At 38.4% G+C, this 22915-nt stretch overlaps 1 protein-coding gene across 3 annotated transcripts in view; it reads left to right on the top strand.

Moving 5' to 3' along the window:
* The first annotated feature begins 203 nt into the window (after positions 1-203).
* Positions 204-22915, top strand: part of atp6v1h (ATPase H+ transporting V1 subunit H) — a 29069-nt gene continuing 6357 nt past the window's right edge. The window contains exons 1-12 of one of the 3 annotated variants that reach the window (XM_027029063.2): positions 204-256; positions 947-1086; positions 2012-2111; positions 2382-2471; positions 5611-5724; positions 11935-12039; positions 14148-14195; positions 15242-15339; positions 15924-16116; positions 19202-19380; positions 19586-19711; positions 22521-22622. In XM_027029063.2, coding sequence (XP_026884864.1) covers positions 983-1086; positions 2012-2111; positions 2382-2471; positions 5611-5724; positions 11935-12039; positions 14148-14195; positions 15242-15339; positions 15924-16116; positions 19202-19380; positions 19586-19711; positions 22521-22622 — 1259 coding nt within the window. In that variant the 5' untranslated portion in view covers positions 204-256; positions 947-982. The other 2 variants (XM_027029064.2, XM_027029065.2) reach the window with 2 other exon arrangements.

Consider the following 22915-nt stretch of genomic DNA (forward strand, 5'->3'; position numbering starts at 1 on the left):
GGTGAGTGCATCTGTATTTAGAAAGTCCATCTTCACCGCTCAGTTTGAAAAAGACACGTCATCCCAAATAAACACCTAGGCCTAGTATAATACTGAACACAACCCTGTGACAGTAAGCCTGTAAATACTAATCTTTGCATTGTTCAAAGACTCCGCTGTGACATGAAATGGTTAATGTCCCTCTCTTCCACATGACATCATCACATGACAGCGCTCGCGTGACGTGTGGCCGCTTTGACAACTTTGCGTGAAGCAGGTAGGAGAAATGTCGCTAGAGTATCTTAACTACTTAGGCTTTTACTGTCTCCAGTGACACTGAATGTCGACAACACTAGCTGGATAATTCTCTACTGGGACAGATGAGTAGTCAATGCCTTTTAATCAGTTACCTACCTAGCAACGGTAGGTACCGAGGCACCCAGCTAACCTTGATAATCCCACTGGTAGCTAGGCTAACTAACTACCCTAACTGCCCTACCTTAGGTTAGGCTACTACCCTAACATAGCTAACGTTAACTAGATAAACGACTGTGTTAATGGGTCCCTTATCTAGACATTTCCATTTGATGAACGTTTGTGTGTGCTGTCGTTTTGAAGCTAAATTGAATCTATTCAGTCAGCTAAGCACCTGATGTCGTTGCTATTTCTGTAAGCTAGCTACGTAGCTGCCTAGCTGTCAATAACAGTTAGCTAACTACCTAGTCAACTAAGAATGATGGTAATAGTGAGACACAGCCTGAAAATAACGGTCTTGCTACCCAGCTCCGATGAAGATATGGAATAAATAACGGGCGCATCTGGCTACCCAGCTCCCACGTCACTCTCTATCTATGATGGCTAGTTAGCTGTCTACCTCGCTAATCTGACAGCTAGCTGTCTGTACGCTTCTGTTTAACTAGAGTCACGAAGTGTCTGTATTCTGTGATTTTTCTCTGTTTCTGTGTAGGTTTCCTAAATTGAACACTCGAAAGCATATTTCAAAATGGACATCCGAGGTGCAGTTGATGCTGCCGTCCCAACCAATATAATAGCAGCCAAGGCCGCCGAGGTCCGCGCGAACAAGGTCAACTGGCAGTCGTACCTCCAGTGAGTAGCCCCGAGATGGGCCCAGATCATGGTTTTAATGCGTTTATGCTTACAAATGTCTAATTACTTGTAGCTGTAGTGCATATACAATTTAACTTGGGCTTAATCCTGGAGATTGCACTTCCTTGTATCTCTCTAGTGTTTCATTCTAAAACAGGAACAGAGTCTTTAGACCTCAGACATAGTTCTTTGCGTCAAGATCTTGTGACTCCTTTTTTATGTTTGTTCTTCCAGTGGAAGCAGGTCATATTATGTAGATTTGACTTTTTAATCCAGATTGGAATATTCTTGAGTCATTCATCATATGGTGACTTTAACTGTGTAAATATTTTTGATACTACTGCAGTGGCATAAAGATAGATCACCTTGAAATGTGTTTTTTGTTGTTTGTTTTTTTACAAAACACATATTACCCACATGATGTACAGCTACGACTAAGGCAGTTATTTAGAGTGTTATTGTAAGTAGCTTCTTTGTCAAAAGTAGAATATTTTCAAGTATGAAGTAAAGTGGTTGTGAAACTGACTTTATTACTTAACTTTGGAAAATACCATTTGTCCAGATTGTGCACCGGGCACTGATGATCATTTAGTCATTTAACAGCCTGTTTGTTGGAAGAAGCATTGCAGATCAAATTCACAAACGCATCATATAGGATTACATTTTTGGAGATTTAGTTTCATTTACCTCAGTAGCAGACCTAGAGTGCACATTGTTATAACTCAGACAAATGACATTTTCTCTCAGAAGACTCCCTAGAAGCACATTATTTATGATTACATATCAGTTGCTTTTATATATCACAAAATTTTAGTCTGCATACCTAATTTCTATGTAATGATTGATTTATGTTATTGTAACCATCAACTCTCTTTAAACACTAATGGCTAACTGAGGAGGGATTTCCTAACCTTAATATTTTCAGGGGCCAGATGATCTCAGGAGAAGACTGTGAGTTTATTAAGAAGTTTGAGGTTGCCAGTTCTGACCAGAAGCAGGCAATTCTGACAAAAGAAGGACATCAGGTAGATTATGATTGGTCTGTGCTGTTTTTATTTTATTTACATTTAGTGATTATTGAGTGCTGGTATGCTAAAGTAAAAATATGTTGATAAAATTAACTGCTATGTGTATTAAAAACAATGGTTTAGTACACGTTGGATTGACTGGATATATACTTTTAAATGAATTAGTTATATTACTATAATTACATTTTTATTGTGTACAAAAGAAGAATCTTTTTATATTCTTTGGAAATGATCGTTTTTTGAAATTGCCTGAATGTTTTGTTACAGTGTGCAAAGACCTTCCTCAACCTCATGGCCCACATATCAAAGGAACAAACAGTTCAGTACATCTTAACCCTGATTGATGACACTCTACAGGTATAATATGTGCGCACACATCCCCCATTATGTAACTGGAATTATGAAAATACCAGGTTGATAGGTTGAAGCAGTTTATATATACTGAACCTTAAAAAAAACCACCCAACTGCTTTTATTTTTCATGTTAATAACTTAAAAAATAAATAAATTAATAAATATATAATATATATATATATATATATATATATATATATATATATATATATATATATATATATATATATATATATATACACACACACACACACACACACACACACATATACATATATATATATATATATATATATATATATATATATATATATATATATATATATATATATTTTAGTACCACATTTTACAGTGAGGATGGTGTTTCCTAGTTGATATTAATATTCAAGACAGAAAGTTCTACTATGTTCTCATTACACCGTAAGACTTTGGGCCAAATTTTTTGGAGTATGTTCCAAGTGACATTTTGAACAATTGTAATTGTTAAATATTGTTGCAATCAAAGTTATTAAAGCCCTACAATTACAAAGGCTATGGATACTTCATAGTTTTATCAAATTCAGAAATTTTAGAGATTCTGTACTAAGTCTTTTTTAATCATGGCCTGCATGTAGTGGACCCACTCTATAGTGCATAAATTGGTTCATTTGAGCACTACAAAACAATTTGCTTCTTCTTGTTATGTGAGCTGCACTTTAGAGAAACTAAAAAAAATAATTACTTTTATAAATACTGTGCCACCTTTTGGTGGTAAAAATAACTTGATGCTTCTTTAAACGTAAGACTGAATGAATCACTGCCTGATTTATTCAGTCATTCCTTTAAAAGTCAGTTCTAAAAATGTCACTACACTTAGTAACAGTCAAAGCTTAGAGCCCTCTGTTAGGCTGTGCATTTACTACACATATTGTTACCCTGAGCATAGCATCAAGACTTAAAATGATGCAGCTTTTATTTGAGATTTGTGTTGCTGCGTCTTTGTAGCGGTTAATACCGTGTCTTTTTTTCCTCTACTAAAAGACTAAGACTTCTCTACGTAGCTAGAAATTAATTACAATCCTTGCATCTTTGACAAACAACAGATGGCACAAAGTGGATTTACAACCGATTGTAAATGATGAATGATGCTTCTCTCTCAGACATTAGTTAAAGTCTGCAGATGGTCTGGAATCAAACTCCCCTTGGACCAAAGCCCAGTATTTACCCTCACGGTTTCTCTGACACCCCTGCGTAATGTAGTACTTATTGCAGAGGTCTTCAGTCGGGTTTGTAGTGGAGTGACTCAGACTATAAATATGGACTAGACATGGACAGTAAAATAAAGCACAGTGTGTTTCCTCTCACAATTGGATTTTGTTTGAACAATAGCATGTTTTTATATGCAAAATGTTTAATGCTATTTTAAGTCCAAAAAAAGCTTTTCTTTCAAGGTCTTTTCATTTGAGACATCTGTCACAAAATGGACAGTTTTGTGAAAATTACCGTTTTGTCTAACAGGTGAAATTAAATTACTCATTTAATGCTACACCTGCTGATGACAGGTGTAGAGGAACTTAAATGTGCTAAGGTCAGCCTGAAGATAACTTTGTTGAGCTCTAGTGATGAGGCAGCAAAAGCCGCTGCTCCTGTCAGCTCAGAGAACTCTGGTACACACAGATGTTGTAGAGCAGATACAACATGGGAGAGGATGTGATGCATGGGAGGCATTCAGCAGTGCTATGCTACCAAACAGGAGGTGGATGATTACTAAATTTATTCAGGAGCATTAAGAGGAAGGCAGGGGTGCAGTAGTAACAGCTCAAGGAAAACAGGGTCAGTGGCTGAAGTTGGAAGATGTTGAGAAACGAAACAAAAACTTGTGAGACTTATGACTGATATGCCCTGGTTGCAACAAATTTATAATTTTGACCTACCTATGATGTCCTTCTAACACTCCAAAACCTTAGTCAGTGGGCAGCTGAAGATATGTGCTGTGAACGATGTGCTGGAGTTGGTACTTTGAGACACATTTTAACAGGTTGTAAAGTTAGTCTGTAATGCAGACATTATACATGGAGACATAGTCAGTTGTTTAAATGCTTGGCTTGTTAATTGATAAATAGGCACATATACATTTATTCCTTTCCCGGCAAGGGGGAAGAGCGCTATTAAGTTTGTTAAGGAAGGGCAGAGAGTCAGTGGTCAGTCGCAAGTTAGCAGTAATGGTTGCATTAAGATTAAGCAGAATACTGTAAATTGGTAGGCAACTTCAGGTTCCACAGTGAATTGCAGTAACTACACTGCGACTGGACATGGTTTTGTATTCGGAGGATGAGCAAGTGGCTTAATTTACTGAGCTAATGATTCCATTTGATGATGTAATTGAGGAAGCCTTTGAATGAAAGAAGCTAAAATATGCACACTTGGTGGCTGAGGTGAAGAAACATTGTTGGCAGTTGTATATTAGCGCAGAAGAGATAGGGGCAAGAGGATTTGTAGCCAAGGCAACCACTTCGCTACTTGAGTTTGGTTTTTGAGGGCATTTGCTAAGAAGCATTGAAAAAGTTATCAGAAAAAGCTGAAAGGGCTAATTGCTGGCTGTGGTTCAGTAGCTCACAGATTAGTTGGGGGGTATGAATCATAATGTTGTGTCATGTGACTGGTGGGGTAGTGGAACCACTGTGGCTGAGTATGGATTGACAATGCCAGTGGGACTTAAGTCCAGGTGGGCTGTAAGTCCATGTTGCTTAACTGTGTGGAACTGGTGACACTGAGTATGCATTAATGGTGCCTACATTAACGTCTTTTCATATATAAGGAACATCTTAATGTGTATAATTTGTATTTACATTCACTACTTTTAAGAACACTCAACTGTGATTGATATTAAAATACAATTTAAGAATATCCGAACTGTATTTTACTGTATATAATCTGGCCTCTGAAAGAGTACATTATGACTGAATGCAATTTAGGGCTTTTTTACCTATAATTAAACAATGGCCCTTTTGATTGACACAGGGCCAATATGGCTGCTATGTGATGGTTTAATGGAACATGACCTTATTCCTTTACATATCTGTACCAGTTGTTTATGTGGAAGATTGTAAATATTTTGACCTCCCATGTAAATTCAAGATAGCAGTACATTCATTTTTAACAGGAAAATCATCAGAGGGTCAACATTTTCTTCGATTACGCCAAGAAGACCAAGAACACAGCATGGTCCTATTTCCTTCCTATGCTGAACCGCCAGGACCTCTTCACTGTTCACATGGTGAGTGGTTATTAAACAAAGCACTGTTATGATAGGACAGTCAGAATAGACCACTAAAGTTGTCATCATTCTGTCATTGGCACTATGCTCTTGTGCCCATATAAGTTACCCTGGGTCTAAATGTTTTTTTTGTCAACACAAAAATGAATGAAGTTTTCAAAAATTGCCTCTGTGGTGCCTTGTGGTAAGCAGCAAATTTCAAAATACATTTGAATTACAAGGTCGTTAATGAGTCAAAAAGGGAAATTTGCTTCAAGTTCACTAATGCTATTGTGCATTGAATTGATGTCATAAAACTAGCAGAGTCCTTTTTTTGTATATTTTTCAATTGTAGTTTTTTTTCCCATTGAGCTTTTCAAACTTCAGTTTTATCAAGCCAGCTTCTATTTAGCTTTCAGTTGTCAGCTGTTAACTAGAGCCTTTTTGTAGGTAATACAAGCTATGATGGTTAGCTTTGGTTTATATGTAGCAACATTACTATTTCACTTGTTTAACAGTCTCACAGTCCTGTGTGCCACTAATGAATTTAGACAATCCTGAAGTGACTAAATTGAGGTGGTCATGCAGAAGCATACCTGCTAGTTTTCAAGGGTGTATATTCTACTGGCTGGCAGCTAAGGCTTGGTTGTCATGTTCACCAGCAGCAAAATATATTTGCCGCCTTCAGAAGTATTCAGGGATGATAAATGACACTAATGGTGCTTGATGTTATACACATGAAACTGAAAAAAAATGGATAAAGCTGTTTTTGCTTCTTAAAATAAGAACATAATCTAATCAAACAGGTAAAAAGTATGTAATGAGCTGCTGTTCTCAACAGTGTAAGAGTGCATAAAAATAAAAGGTTTCATGAGTCAACCCCTTGAGTACCATATTGCAGAATGGCACAGGTATAATTGCACAGTGATCTAAGATGTAGTAAAAACCAGTCTTACAGACATAATAGATTTTTGCTTGAAATGTCAAAAACAAATCAGGTCAGGTTAAGGACAAACACTTTGTCCCAGTGCGTTCATTATCCTCTTTGTAGAATCAAATTCCTTACGTTTTCTTCAAATTTATTTCTCCTTTTGTCTACCCTGTTAAAGATCGTTTTAGCTTTTTAACCTTATAATACTAGTTAGTGGGTCACTGCATTTAGAAGTCCCTTTCATAACACTCTAGAGCACTGCACATGTGTGAAATTTATTGCACTCCCAAAAGATGTAAAGACGTTTGCTGTCCATAGTCCCACACACCTTACAGCATGATTGGCGGTAGGCAATTTGTTTCCTCTATATTTCAGGTATTTCAAAAATATGAAAGTGGTTCCATCCAAATTCTTTCCATATCCTTGAGTTAGTAGTGTTGTGTTGTGTTTTGCCAATTTGGATCCAGTCTTCCTCCATGATATTGATGTTCAGCTCCTTCGCCCATTTAGCTTTAAAGTGCATAGTAGAGAACATTTTACATTTTCTCAGGCTTTGGCGATGGTGGGATTTCACCCTTCATTTTATCCCACTATATATCTTTACTACAACATCTAATACTGTATTTATAGACTTAGAAATATTCAGTTATGAAAAAGTCCCTTAATTGTAAACATCTGGATACATCCCAGCCCATAATTATCTTTTAATTCCTGGTAACTCCTGTTTCCATTCTTTACAATTGTACACAGTGCTCTGGTTCCATTTACACCGCCTGGCCAAAAAAAAGGTCACGCACTCTATGTCGTTGGACTGCCTTTAGCTTTGATTACGGCATGCATTCGCTGTGGCATCGCTTCCACAAGCTTCTGCAATGTCACAACATTTATTTCTGTCCAGAGTTGCATTACTTTTTCCCCCCAAGATCTTGTATTGATGATCGGAGATTTGGACCACTGCGCAAAGTCTTCTCCAGTACGTCCCAAAGATTCTCAGTGGGGTTCAGGTCTGGAGTCTGTGGTGGCCAATCCATGTGTGAAAACTATGTCTCATGCTCCCTGAACCACTCTTTGAGCCCGATGAATCCTGGCATTGTCATCTTGGAATATGCCCGTGCCATCAAGGAACAAATTCATTGATGGAATAACCTGGTTGTTCAGTATATTCAGGTACTCAGCTGACCTCATTCTTTGGGCACATAACGTTGCGGAACCTAGACCTGACCAATTGCAACAACCCTGGATCATAGCACTGCCCCCACAGGCTTGTACGGTAGGCACTAGGCATGATGGGTGCATCACTTCAGCCGCTTCTCTACTTACCTTGATGCACCCATCACTCTGTATATCTGGCTCATCAGACCACATGACCTCCTACCATTGCTCCAGAGTCAAATCTTTATCCTCCTTAGCAAACTGAAGCTGTTTAGCCAGGTTATCCTCATTGACAAGTGATTTTCTTAAGGCTACACAGCTGTTTAGTCCCAATCCCTTGAGTTCCCTTCACATTGTGCATGTGGAAATGCTCTTACTTTCACAATTAAACATATCCCTGAGTTCTGCTGTTGTTTTTTTCTACGATTTGATTTCACCACACGGTTAAGTGATCGCCGATCACAATCATTCAAGATTTTTTTCCCTCCACATTCTTTCTCGAAGATGATGTTTCCCCACTGTCCTTCCACTTTTTAATAATGCGTTGGACAGTTCTTAACCCGATTTTAGTAGTTTCAGCAATCTCCTTAGATGTTTTCTCTGCTTGATGCATGCCAGTAATTTGACCCTTCTGAAACAGATTAACATCTTTTCCACGACCACAGGATGTGTCTTTCAGCATGGTTGTTTAACACATGAGAAGCTACTCACTGCATCAGTTGACATTAAATAACTTGTTGCCAGCTGAAACATAATCACCCAGGCAGTAATTATCCAATGGGAGGCTCTTACCTGTTTGCTTAGTTAAATCCAGGTGGGGACCTTTTTTGTGGCCAGGCAGTGTATTTCTCATTGTCTGAAAGTTGGTCTGTTAAGCTTGGTTTAAATCTCTCATTATAAGCAGACCAACTTAGTAAGAGTATGTGCTTTGCTAATTTGTACCGTTTAATTAAGGCAGACCAAGTATCTAGTTAATGTATGGTTATTGGGTCTATTGAGTCTTGTCATTTCTTTGTAAATTTCGTATTACCAATAAGGGATTTAGTTGAAAATTCTCAATGACTCTTCTCAGTGACATTCCATCTCACAGAGTATTGTTCATCGCACCATTTAAGTAATGGTAAAAATAATTTTAAGATTTGGATGTGACAGGCCACCTTTATATTTGGGCAACTGTAGTGTGTGGTATTTAATTCTTGGCTTTGGGATGAAGCTGGAGATCATCCCAAATTTGAAACCTTTTGTGAGGTATTTTAATAGGAAGAGATTGAAGTAGGTATAAAAGTCTAAGAACAACATTCATTTTAATTATTTCAATTCTAGAGCTAAAATACTGTGTTGGGGTGGACCAATTCTCAATGTGTCTTAATCTGTGAATAGATAAATTTAAATCTGCCCTGGGGGCACGTTTCTCAGAATGAGTGACACAGAGTCATTGATGCTGAGAAGTACATATGCTTTATTCAGAGATACATTTGTAATATATAGAGAACAAAATCATTGAGTAAGTGAAAATATATAAATGATAGAGCAAGTGCAACATGTTCAGACATGATGTATTGCCAACTCCGGACCATATTTGACATGGCTTATCAACTATCTAAAAATAAACAAGACAGCAAAACGTGGGCAAAAGAAACATTTAGCACTACTGATTAAAGGATAGGTTATTTACAGAAAAGGCCCCATTGTGAGGAACTCTAACAAAGTTGTAGTTTGTTGTGTAAAGTTGGGATTATTGCTTTGTTAGAATCATACCAAGATACTAGTTTTCTAATCCATTTCATTTGGAACTCCTTTCTGATCTCATGAGAAGGAAAACATTTGGTTAAGGAGAGGATTTGTGTTTTTTGACAAATGATATCCTGAGTGTTTTCCATGTATTTCCATGTATTTCTTCATATTCTATTTTGCATAGATGTGTTTTCATTAGATATTTCTTCAGCAGTTTCTTTAGATTTGGAAAGTATGTATTAAGGTTACCCAAATCAACTGTAATGTCATCTGCAAACAGGCTGATACAATCTCTCTGTCCTTTTATAGTAATTTCCCTCAGTTCTTTACTTTGATGTGTTACCTTGTGCTAAGGGTTTACTATATATGGTGAAGACGAAAGGCAACAGCCAACCTCCTTGGCGAGTAACTCTTTCGAGACCAATCCTTTCTATTAAGATGCCATCCATTTTAATTCTAGCAGTTGGATTTTGGCAGTTTGTTTTGATAGTGGAGTATTTACTAAAACCAAATTGCTGCAACTCTAAATATAAGAAACTCCAATTCACATTATCAGAGACCTTCCTGGCATCAAGACTTATCAGCATAGCTCTCATACCCTCATATATATTTTTGCAAAGAGGGTGGTGTATGTCTTGTAATCTACACTGAGATATATATATCTCAGTGTATATAGGCGGTAATTGCTGCAATGTTCAGGATCTTTGCAATCCTTGTGAATTAATTATATTATTGCATCCTTTCAAGATGGAAGGATGCAATACTATTCTTCTTTACAGGTGCAATTAAAAGAGGAAGCAAGCAGGGGGTTCATTCTTTAAAGGTTCTATACCATGCTAACTGGGGACTGATTTAGCCTTAGGTGTGGCTATAGCTTCAGTTACTACTTCTTAATATTGGCTAAAAGATTTTTATTTTGTTTTTCCAATGAATGGCAAATGAAGAGAATTGAGAAATCGGGTGTGCATATAATGAACCTTGCACACATGTTCAGTTTCCTTGGATTATGCAGTTTTCAAGAGGTCTTTATACTAGTGGCTCCAAATGCTTTTTTCACTGGTCAGACTATTTGTTCTGTAGAGATGGTATTGTAGAATGTTAGTTTTGTTTGTTAAACAGGAATTTATTTATATAATATCATTGCAGCTTAGAAGATGATCTGATCTGATGATCATTTTAGGACCCTTTCATGCAAACAATTCAGCATGATTCCAAAATCTTCACACAATTTTCATCCCATTGATGCATTGATGGTACCCCTAATCCTCTGAATAGAGTTCACGAATTTCACATTAGTGCAATCTCTCTTTAACTAGGGTAACCCAAGGGCTGAGATAACACAAAATTTCCTGCTCTAACACTCCTGGTAATTAACTGATGAGCTTAATCAGTTTAATTTTAGCAGGGAGATAACAAAACTGTGCTGGGAGCTCGTCCCCTAAGCAAGTAAATTAAAAGCTTTTTTTTTTTTTTTACTTCTTTACTTCAGAGGACATCAGATTTGTGCGAGCACCAGTGGAGGTGCTTGTCATGGCTTAATTAGGCTCTGGGCAGTGGTGGCAGGGTGCATCTTTGCCAAGAGAGGATGGTATCAATCCCTTAAGCCTTCCTCACATTATCTCTTAATAATGCAGGCTACATTTCATCCTGCTGTGTAAATGTCACACATCCTGGCGACATTAAGAGAGCCATGAAATTGGTGATTATGGAATCTACTTCAGATGCTAACCACATGTGACCAGTAATTAGTCTCTCTCAATTACAGATGGGTAGCAGCAAAATTGTGTAACGGCCCTCCAAATAATGTAACAATATACTCATCAGAAGACAAAATTCTCATAAACATCATATGCCATCTAGTAATACCATCTAGTAAATTTTACAGTCAAATCTCTGTTTTTTAGCTGTAGTCGGGCCCTTCGGGCTTTTGGCTCTTTGTTCTCTGGGGTTCATCAAGAATGAGTCTCGGTGTAAAGTGCTGGTGGTCCAGAAGGCTGAAAAGAAGTGCAAGTTGTATGCAAACATTTAATTCCAGTGATGAAGATTAAACTTTCAACAAATTTCATTAAATTATTCTCTGACCATATAATGTTTGCATCTTATTTAGCACACAAGCTAATTTTTTAAAATACTTTTAGAAAAAGGTAGGGTGTTAAATGAGCAGAGGTAAACTGAAAGCCAGATGGATCTCTGGATTTGTGTTCGATTTGCAAAGCCCAGTCAGCTATTCATGTGCCGAGCAAGGTTTATGCTTTTTCTCTCAACATACTCTCTATTTAACAGTTTTTATGGTAATTTTTGTGTTTGACAGATGTTCCTTATTATTAATTCTGTAGTGTTTTTGTACATTTCGTATTATATAGGTATGTCCTTCATAAATTGCACAATTCATTTTTTACATTTTTTTTCCTCAGGCTGCAAGGATCATTGCCAAACTGGCTGCCTGGGGGCGGGACCTGATGGAGGGGAGTGATCTGAACTACTACTTCAACTGGATCAAAACTCAGCTTAGTTCCCAGGTAGAAAAGTTTATTTGGTTGTATTCAGTGATATGAATTTATCGGTAAATGCGTTCTCTAATGTTGCATCTATCATAGTGTGGGTTAAAATGTGGCAAACCTGTAGCCAACTTTATTTGATCTTATGAATAAAAAAGGCTTAGCATGGATCATTTATACATGATTATGACTTCACTGTGTGAATATCCCTAGCTATGCTTTCCCATAGTTTTGTATAATTACATATTGAAATTAACCACCTCACAAAGTCTCCAGCTAACACTTGAAAATGTGACCAAACAAAGCATGTGTTTCTTTGCACAAAAGGTTATTATGAAGCTGACCCTCTCTCACCAGATCATGTGTGTTATCTCTTTTTCTGTTTTCTTTATCATTCTAACCCAAGGTGTTCTCAGTAACAGGCACAGAGAAGGAAAAATGTTTCAGGCATTGACCATATCACTCCATTGTAAGGTTTATTCTCTGGTACAGTGTTCCTTTTTAATTAGTTGCATAGCAAATAACTGAGTCACAGATATATTAAATATTTATATGAAATTGGGTATTTTGTATTTTAATGAGGTTGTCAGGACAAGTGCCACAGTTATTATAAAATGAATCTCGGAATCAACTGTATTGTGCCAAGTTACTTTGAAATTTGTTGTTTGTAGTACCCCACGACATTTAATAGATTTCATTGTTTTTTGATGTTCCTTATTTCCTGTTTGAAGAGTTCAGCATTGTTAATTCTAAGCGTTATTTTCATCATAAATTTGGCTTCAGCAACAGATGTTTTGTGTTTAAGGTTGTGAGCTTTGTCAAGTGAAAACATTTGTGTTTGTTAATTTTACATCTTTAATCTGTTAGACCATCAACATTTAGGTGTAATTAACATTTATGTTTTGTTAATAACATCCCTAAGACTTTTTGTTTATTGAGTAATCAGAGAACTACGGTAAGAAGGATTTTTGACTATTCTTGTTTCCCTGGCTGGTGACAGGAACACATCTTTATTTGAGTCTCTATTTTGATGTCAAAATATTCTATGTCCAGAGAGACCAGCTATAGTCCCCTCTTTCACTGTACCTCCTAAATTAAAGTACCAGTGCTGCTTGGTGAAATCCAGAAGATTACTGTCAGTACCGAGCTTTCTCCTAGCAACCTTTCCAAAGAGCCTGGTGGTGTGGATGAAGCGCCTGCTTTTATATAAGTACATGGATGCAGGTACAAAAACCCATACTCTACTTGGCTGATGGAAACTTAATTTGGGTCTAAACTCAAATCGTTAGTTAGGTGCACTCCTCACACATGCCACCACTGTGCTAAATCTTGGATTGACGAGACATGAATGACCTTTTCTGCTGTAGTTATTCCTTTCTCTTCTGTGCTCTTGTGAATGGGTGAGATACCTTGGAAAGGCAGAGGTACCTATACATACACAAGGCAGCATGCACAAAAGTTGAAATAGAAGCTTCTGACAAACAGAACTGATTATATCGTAATCCTTTTATTAGATCGGCAGAAATGTAAGATGTACTGGGTTGGTTGTCCTTGTTGTATGTGAATAGTAACAGGAACCTTTAAGATCCTGCTTTATAAATGCTTTTTCAAATAAATATAACAAGCCTGGGCTATTTGTTGGACACTTTTTAATTTATGTTTATGGAGAAGTGGAATGTTTACCACTTCTAATATGCACATTTAACACTGATGCTGTTTTTGTAGCAGACAGATGGCCAAAAACCATCACAACAGCATCATGTTGGTTATATATTACAGAGTAACAAAAATGTCAATTAGTCCAACCAAATTAGTGGATTAGTAAAGATACATATTTTAGTACGTGTAAGCTGAAATATAACTTATAGTGCAACTTCTTGTGGGGGAAATGCTGTTGTCTGACTATAGCCTATGCTACACAGACCATTAATTTAGAGTTCCTCGTATTAAATACTCCTATAGAAATTTCCACAATTGGAATTTCTATAGAGGTGTTTTTTGGTTTTTTGGTTTTTTTTTTGTATCTTTTTCCGATTTTCCAGTTTCCTTTTTTTAATTATAGTGGGCCAGTGAATAAACAAGTTAGTCAGTGTCTGAGGAAGCATTCTTTTCTTTTTATCTTTTGTTAGAAACTACATGGTACAGAAACAGGAACAGGAACCATCTCTCCCAGTGAAGTGAGTATGTTACAGAGAGCCAGTGTGGCCAGGATTCGATCAGCTTGCAGAAGAGCCCCCGTGCTCAGCGTGCCATTGACTGACCTCTGCTGCATATCCCTCTCATTCACCTGTGCTCTATCTCCTCCACGTCTACAGCTATGCTCCTCAGCTACTTTCTCTGTCTGGCCTGTGCTCCTCTGAGCCTTAACAATGCTTTTCCGGATAGATATACCCCTCTCTCTCTCTCTCTCTCTCTCTCTCTTGCTTATTTGGTTATTCACTTATTTATTTATATAGCATACTTTTTCCTGAAATGTTTTTTAAAGTGGCAAAGTCACTGTAGATGAAAAGAACAAGGGAAGATTGTGTTCGTATTCACTCTCTTCCACTTATTTCTCTCATAAGCATTTAACACCCGTAGAATAGAAGTAGTCCCCTCATCATCAGCTGTGTTGATGTAAACAGGTGCACACCCTAAATCAGTTTCCTCAGTACTCACTAAATCTTTCTTCCTTGAGCACTCTGCTTATATGCACATTTACTTTATGTTAGCCTGCACCATCTTCACTCTCTCCCAGTGATTAAATCAAATCTCTTTTTCTTCTCAGCCTCTCTGCTAACCTCTCTCTGTCTAGGTCGTAGGCACCCCTGCTTTGTCTTTTTTGTGGGATTGTCTGTCTCTTGGAATTTGCATGTTCCTGGAGATGGAATTGAAGTCTGAACAATTGCACGTGCATAAGCAAATGCGTGGGGATTCGGTGTATAGATGTTCCTTCCGCAGCCTTGTGTTACTGCGTTCACTTTGCTAGTTCTTACACAGGATGGGCATATCTCCTGCATCTTTTGCCTTGCTTCTGTGGATCATTCTGTTCCCATAATCTGATTACAATGTCCTGTCTGTCTCATGTTTGTATGCATGCAAATTTGTGTGTGTGCGTGTGCGTGTGCGTGTGCGTGTGCGTGTGCGTGTGCGTGTGCGCGTGCGCGTGCGCGTGTGTGTGTGTGTGTGCGTGCGTGCGTATGCATGGGTGTGTATCTGTTTGTGTGTACTTTTTTCCACACAGAGCTCTCAGTATGTTCAGTGCGTCGCTGGTTGCCTGCAGCTGATGTTGAGAGTGAATGAATACAGGTTTGCCTGGTTCGAAGCCGATGGAGTGAATTGGTAAGACTCATTTCTTACAATGTAAATACTCCATAAAATATTTGTCCTTCAGTGACATTTGTAAAACAAAGTATATCCATCAGCTTATCATAGATAGTGTGAGTTCGATAGATGTTAAAATATACCACCACTGTCTCACTTTGGTTCTGTGGTCTACTCACATTAATAAGACCAGTGACACAATCACTGCAATTTCCCCAAAGCAATTAGGCAGGTGGACAGTGTTGTGTAAACAGCGAAAGAAGACAAGTGAATGTTTCAGAACATGTTAATAATTTAACAACCAGCATATCATTTGTCAAGGCTTCTATATTGGTCTTTAGAGACGAAAATAAAACCAAAGCTTATGTTTTATACATATCAGGATCTGTAGCCTGTAGGGTTGGAACTAAACACACATCTTCTAGAATGAGGTCTGCTTCTACACCATCTCAAAATGCCAATCACTAAATGTCATCAGGTGTCTCAGAGCACTCGGTGGAAGGTGGCAGATGCCCCAATCCACAGTGTTACTATGCCACTGTCTGCTGGCATGCTTGCAGATGAAGAGGGTGCCCTGAGTGCTTATGTTGCGTGTCCCCCAGCATCACAGCCGTGCTGAGTAACAAGTGCGGCTTCCAGCTGCAGTACCAGATGATCTTCTGCGTGTGGCTGCTGGCATTCAGCCCACAGCTCTGTGAGCAGCTGCGTCGCTACAACGCTGTGCCTGCCCTCTCTGACATCCTCCAGGAGTCTGTGAAGGAGAAAGTCACCCGTATCATCCTGGCTGCTTTCCGGGTAAGCCAACCCCTGGCAGTGGTAGCTCAGTGGTTAAGGTACTTGACTTGTAATTGGACGGTTGCTGCCAAGTTGCCACTGTTGGGCCCCTGAGCAAGGCCCTTAACCCTCAATTGCTCAAGCTGTACTCAGTCATAATAGTAAGTCGCTTTGGATAAAAGCGTCAGCTAAATGCGGTAAATGTTGATCTGGCTTACTGTCTGACTTGAAATGTGGAGTCCCTAAAGCACTTTATACTCTGACAAACAAAAAAAAAAGTTCACTAGCATGTCATTAAAACTGCAGACTCTAACTGATAAACTAAAAGTTGACTGGCAAATGTCACTCAGCTGTGATGGGCCAGCTGACAAGCAAGTTATGACACTAACTACTGTTTATTCTAAATCAGTTAGTTTGTTTTCCTTCCACCCATTAGTATAAAGAGAGAATTTATATACAGTACAACATTCCTTTTATTTATATAGGAACCTTTTTGTCTGGTTTTTGTCTGGAAAACATGGTTGGTGTGGTCAATACAGCAGCTACATGACGTGGAAAGTTCCACTGTTAGATCGATGTATTAAATTGGTGCTGGCTTGTGTTGTGGGCTTTGGATCATTTTATAAAAACCCTTTTTTTGTTTGTCTCTAGGAGATCATAATTAACACTCCCTACCCCATCATTCAGACATCTAAAAAGGATTTAATTTTCCCATGAGCCTTCATTATAAAATGACAAAATGCCCCATTATTTCCTTGTTATTTATTGTGCAGGTTCACTAATATTGCTCTTTTAAATCATTTCTCCCTGTTCACCTGTAGCTCCACTTTTTCAGCTCTACACACTCTTGCTCCCGCCACGCCCTCCATTACACATGTTTGTCACTGGCATTACCATGTAGGCTGGTCTGTAATCTGATTTTGCTCCCAAGGCATTTATGTTCCTATTATCAAGCACCTTCTTGGCAGAGGCACATCTACACCGAAACGCATTACAGGTACAGGAAAAAATCCTTGTTATTGTCACTCAGGCTTTCTCTGGTCTGCCCGCAGTACACTTAGCATTTCATTTAGCCCTGAAAGCTGGCTACTTTTTTGGCATTAGTGTTAGGTAATGAATTCATTGTCCATGGCTCTGACAGTATTAAATTAGACTGCCGTGTTTCATTCATTTCATCTGTTGCAGATCTGATGAACTTGACCTGCTCGGGCTTTCTCTTCTTGTCCTTGCTCTTAATTACTTAGACTATTATTTTGTAGCCTGCACCGAAATGATATTCTAGTCTGCAACAATGCTGCATGCATGTGAGCAGATAATGTTTTCTAGATATATGCCAGAAGTGCCTGTTTCAACAGCTTGCACAGTGCAGAGGTCCCAGGAGGCTCATCCTAATGGTGTTCCCTAAGAAAAAAAGGAAGATTAAATCATATATGAGAGTCCATTGTCATTAGCTGAGCAGGTGCACACATTAACTTCTGCTTTATTTTATATAGTTAATGTGCTGCCCTTTTTTCTCACAATCAGAGCATTAAACAAAACAATGTAAGCCTCTGATTGAATACCACAGGGTAAAGGCAGTGTACTAGTTATTTAAAAGGTCTTAGCACAGTGGCAGTGTCGTTACTCTTCTTTTAATTAGCAAGCTGCACTTTTGTAGTTAAATTATTAGCCACTTCAGTAACATACCCAGGTTTTCATATTAGCATCAAAGAGTAAAAGTTAAAGAAAAAAGTGAAACTATGCCTGTAATCCCATGCTCCCTTACTGATGTTAAAGATATACATGTTTCACCTCAGCTACTGCTCAAAGTCTCTTTCCCATGTCATTGACCACTTGGGAAACTTCATTCACTGTTACCTCCTAAATCTACATATTCACTTAAGAGCATTTAATAAGTGCTTTCTTGCATTTTGCTCAAAATTAAAAATTTCAACTGTCTTGTGGAGAACGTTAATCATTCTGGCTTTGTGCCACATGTGGATATCTGCATCATAACCCCCAAAATACAAATATTTTGCACTGCAGCCTGTGGTCAGTTCCCCTTACTAAAGTGCTCAATTTAGCCTTATGTTTAGATGCAGTTCTGTGTGGCAGATTAATATGCTCCCACAGTGCTGTACTCTCCAAGGTAAATTACTGTTTTAATTCAAAGGAACAGTTTCCACTCTTATCAGCTCATGTGAATTATTTCTTTGATCTCCCTCTCTTATTTCCCCACCATACTTGAAAATACCTGTTGGCCTTTACACATGTTAACAACACATTTACACCAGCAGGGCATTTCATTGCCTTGATCTTAATTGGTCATTTGTGTCAGAGGCTTTACTGTATGATAACACCACAATTCAGTATATCATCAGCTGCCTGGGAGCAGTCAGATGATCTGACTAATAATCGCCTTCCTAGATTTTATTGTGGAAGCCTGCAAGTGCATTGTATTTTAACTTCCCCAGTATAGATAATATAGAGTTCTTTTATAGCCATCCTTATAGTTGGCCTTTGATAGATGATATACTGTCTAATTTTAGCAACTGTATTCAGATCTTTCAATAGTGTAGTTCACATTTAAAGTCTTTTGAGTTTTCCCTTGTGATTTTCATGCTTCTCCAAGAAGGAACATGAATGAACTGTTACTGCCCCAATTCCAGGTAGCTTTCTTGGGTATTGTTCTAATGATGCCTAGTCTACTGAAGGGAAGCTTGGACATTTCTCTGTTGCAAAATTTTTTGCTTATTTGTTTGTTTCCACAAAATCTAAATATAGCCGTGAATTATAAAATCATTTCAGATTAAATATTGTTCAGACCATATATAACTGAATGCCATGGAAACACCTGTTAAAGTAGATTTTTGGCTTGCCATGGTCACCATGGTTTCATTTGGACCTGGAGAGGCTGGTTTTGCTGTCTGCTGTATGTGAGGAGTTCAGGTGGTTTTTTGGAGTTTGAGTGGCCATTTTCCTCTTACAAAGCCCAGTTACTCTTCCTATCAGCATCCAGTACCTTGTGCATAATGGGTTTGTCCTTCACTGTCCCTTTCATGTAGTGATTAATTTGTTCATTTTGAAAATAATTACTACTCTCTTTCTGCTATCTTGTGATTGCTAGAACCTGCTGGAGAAGTCTGCAGAGAGGGAGACTCGTCAGGAGTACGCTTTGGCCATGATCCAGTGCAAGGTACTGAAACAACTGGAGAACCTGGATCAGCAAAAATATGACGATGAAGACATTACTGATGACATCAAGTTCCTCTTGGAAAGACTGGGAGAAAGTGTCCAAGATCTCAGGTACTATTTCTTATGACATTATTTTTTAAATGTTTTTAATGGCTTATCAATTGTTTTTCATTTATTTTCAAACTGCACCAATATTAAAAATATTTTTAAAAGCGAAGCAAGATAGAAAGCATTTCACCATAGATTGGCTGCTAATCAAATTAGTGTGTGAAATTTGTGGTTGATGGTTTTCTTTCATTTCTGCTTCATTGCTCAGCTCTTTTGATGAATACAGCTCTGAGCTGAAGTCTGGCCGGCTTGAGTGGAGTCCAGTGCACAAGTCAGAGAAGTTCTGGCGAGAGAATGCTGTTCGTCTGAATGAGAAAAACTATGAACTGCTTAAGTGAGTGGAAAATGTAGCGAGACAAGTTGAAAGACTTCTGTCTGTATTAACGTCATGCTGTTGATATTAAAGGTGCATTAATCAAGATTCAAGAAACATATCTAGCGGTTAAGTAGCTGAACACACCAACACTGGAATGATGTTAACACTGGAATGAACTGAGTTGAACACGCTAGCACAAGTGAACCTCATGCAAGCTGTTATTGTGGGGTTGTGCTACAGTTGATTTATACTACTTATCAAATTATGATGACATACTGTTGCATTTCATTTTTTCAAACTTATCGTCTAATCATTTTACTCAAGTACTCTACAAATTCCTCTTGGTATAGCAGTGTGGTTTGGTCAGCGCAGGCGTCAAACCCCCATATCTGGAGTCATGGTGGTAGCATTTTAGCCTCTATGGTGTTGCCACTAAGAAATGTAGCTTCTTGATAGAAATTCTAATTGTTTATAATTTCAGTATCGTAACGATTTGTTTTGCTGTGAGAATAGTCGAGTGTTTTCATTGTACAGTATTTCTTTGTAATGACCTCCAATGACTTTCAGTCACTACCTGTGTTAGCCAGCTAATTAGCTAGCATCGTTAGCTGCAGAGGAGCTTGATGCAGTTGCCCAGCATTGTTACATATATTTCTCTGACAGTGGTTCATCCAAAGTATTGCTTAGCTCTCTGAAAGTGCTAAAGGTAATAGATCTACTTGATTCATTGTGTAGTCTGACACACATTTTATAGATCGCATTAGCTAGTTAAAGTTACCTATCCAGAATGTATGTTGTTAATTCTGCATCCAGCGTCATCTTCTGAGCAGGTAATAAAAATAACTTTATCTCTCTCTCTCTTTTTTTTTTTACATTTCCTGTGAATGTTTTGGCAGCACAGCGTGTTTTTGTCATGGACAAAGAATGTGTAGGAAAAAGAAATGAAGCAAACACTTAAAAGTGCACTAACAAGAGCTAAAAAAGCCAATGTAACATACATGAACACAAAGCAGCTTATGAAGGGGTGTGGAACATAATGTAAACCACATAAACACCAATTTCATCCCGCAACACCAATTTTTCAAACATACTTTTTTCAGGACATTAATATGTGCTGATGACATTGCTTAAGTAATTGTAATTCTATGTACTTGAGTTTTTTTGAATTAGAAAAGGGGAGAAAATCGACTAATGCACCTTTTAATGTTATTCATTTTAATGAGTCAGGGTACAAGTACTTTTGATGTTCTGATGCATTTTTTGGCAGCACAGCCTGATGCATCAAATACGGGAGTGTAGATTTAAGAGGATTGATTATTTTTATTTATGTGGAGATTTAGGCTGTTTTCACGCTTGTCTCTGCCTGCACCCAGGACTGATCGTTGGCTCGTTTGAGGGAGTGGCTCATTATCACTGGTTTGCTTTCACACAGAAGAATTCCATGTGAACCACTGAGCGGTCATGCAGTTGTGTATATCACTTTTATGGGTGCAGGTTTGCAAAATGTTAGCCACTAGGTTAATCCATTTATGGCTCTTTATTATTTTCCTTGGATACAAACATTCAATCAGTGAAGGACATTCTCGTATGAGAGTTTTTAGGCATGCAGGCCAGCATGAGATATGCTTTTTGGCAATGCTCTTAGTACATGCACTTACTCCAAAAAGTTGAGCTTATTACAGCCCTATGAAAGTGTGGTTTTATTAGACATACTTTGAGGTATAATAGTAATAACATGATACTATGATTTCTAGACTACATGAAATGCTCTGCAATCCTTTCCCTGGCATGATGAAGCTTGAAAGGCTAAGTGAGGTGAAAAGTTAATTAACCAATTAACCAATCACGCAGCCACACATGCAGTCCTGGAAGAGGATATCTTCCACACGCGCAGTGGGCCACACCAGAGTTCCCTCAAAGTGAACTCTAGAACACAGTTTTTAGGAGGTCCAGAGATTGTCTGTACCAATCCGGGTATGAAAACGGCTTTCACACTTGATAAAACATACCAAATTCGCAGAGCAAGCAGTCCTGGCACAGAAAAAAAAAATCTAGTGTGAAAACACCCTTAGAACGTAACAGAAAATGTGCTGTTTTACGATACACTTCTGGTTTATGTTAACGTTTTGGCTTATTGTGTGTGTTTAGGGCATGGAGGGTGTCCCATTTCCTTTGGCTTGAAGGTTACCCCAGTGTAACCTGTGTCCAAGCAGCAGCATTCATTCACACCACTGTCATTTAGCATTTTAATTATGACTCCTCCTTGCCCTTTTGTCACTCCGTTTAAGCCTTAATTTGCTTTTCTCATTCCTCTCTTCATAGTACTCTCTGTAATCGGCAGCAGCTTCCTTTCAGATAGCTGGCAGCTTATGTTCTACTGCCATTCCTCCTGCTCTGCGTCCCTTGCTCTGCGTAGCTCATCTGCAGAATGCCTGGACCCTGAATGGATGCCGCTCTCTGTTAGTGAGCCATTATGTGTTTTTGTGCCTGTGTTATAATTTCCGGTCCTCCTCATGATTGCGCTCCTGCCTCATCCTTGGGTTGTTGTTTGTGAGTTCAGATCACCCACGGGCAGCACATAAATAGACGTGTTTTGGTGTCCAGTGAAATATATGAAATTACACCCTCTTGTTCCCTTACTGTTTATTCAGGATCATTTTAAAGAACAACAACACCTTTGATCAATGGCTCAGTGTTTTCGGCAGTACTCCTTTTCTCCCCTAACTAAGGCATCATTACACTTGTGATTTGTTCACTAGCCAAGAGGCCCTAGTTCAGCCTTACTTGCAGGGATATGAAGTGTTTGTGTGTTTGTATTGTGTTGCAGGATTTTGACCAGGCTGCTGGAGGTGTCTGATGACCCTCAGGTTATCGCAGTGGCTGCTCACGATGTGGGAGAATATGTGAGGCATTACCCTCGAGGGAAAAGGTAAGCCTGTTTTCATCCTCTGCAACTTAGGGGTGCTGCTAGAAGTCTTTCGCACTTTCTTTCAATGGTGCTTGTCCAGTTTTCTGTCTTTTTGGCCATGCAGTTGTCTGATCTTTTCTGGATAAAAGGTCTGCATGATTGTAGGGCTTTTTTATGGCTTTCTAGCTTCACCAGGTTCTATGCTTCCTCCAATGTTGCGTCAAAGAAATGGGACTAGAAGCTGGTTATAGATTTATTTTTAATTTCGGATTGCTTGTTTCCATGTGACATGGCAGTCTATGATTGCATGTGTA

This window comes from Electrophorus electricus, chromosome 19, assembly GCF_013358815.1.
Source record: "Electrophorus electricus isolate fEleEle1 chromosome 19, fEleEle1.pri, whole genome shotgun sequence".
Lineage (NCBI taxonomy): Eukaryota > Metazoa > Chordata > Actinopteri > Gymnotiformes > Gymnotidae > Electrophorus > Electrophorus electricus.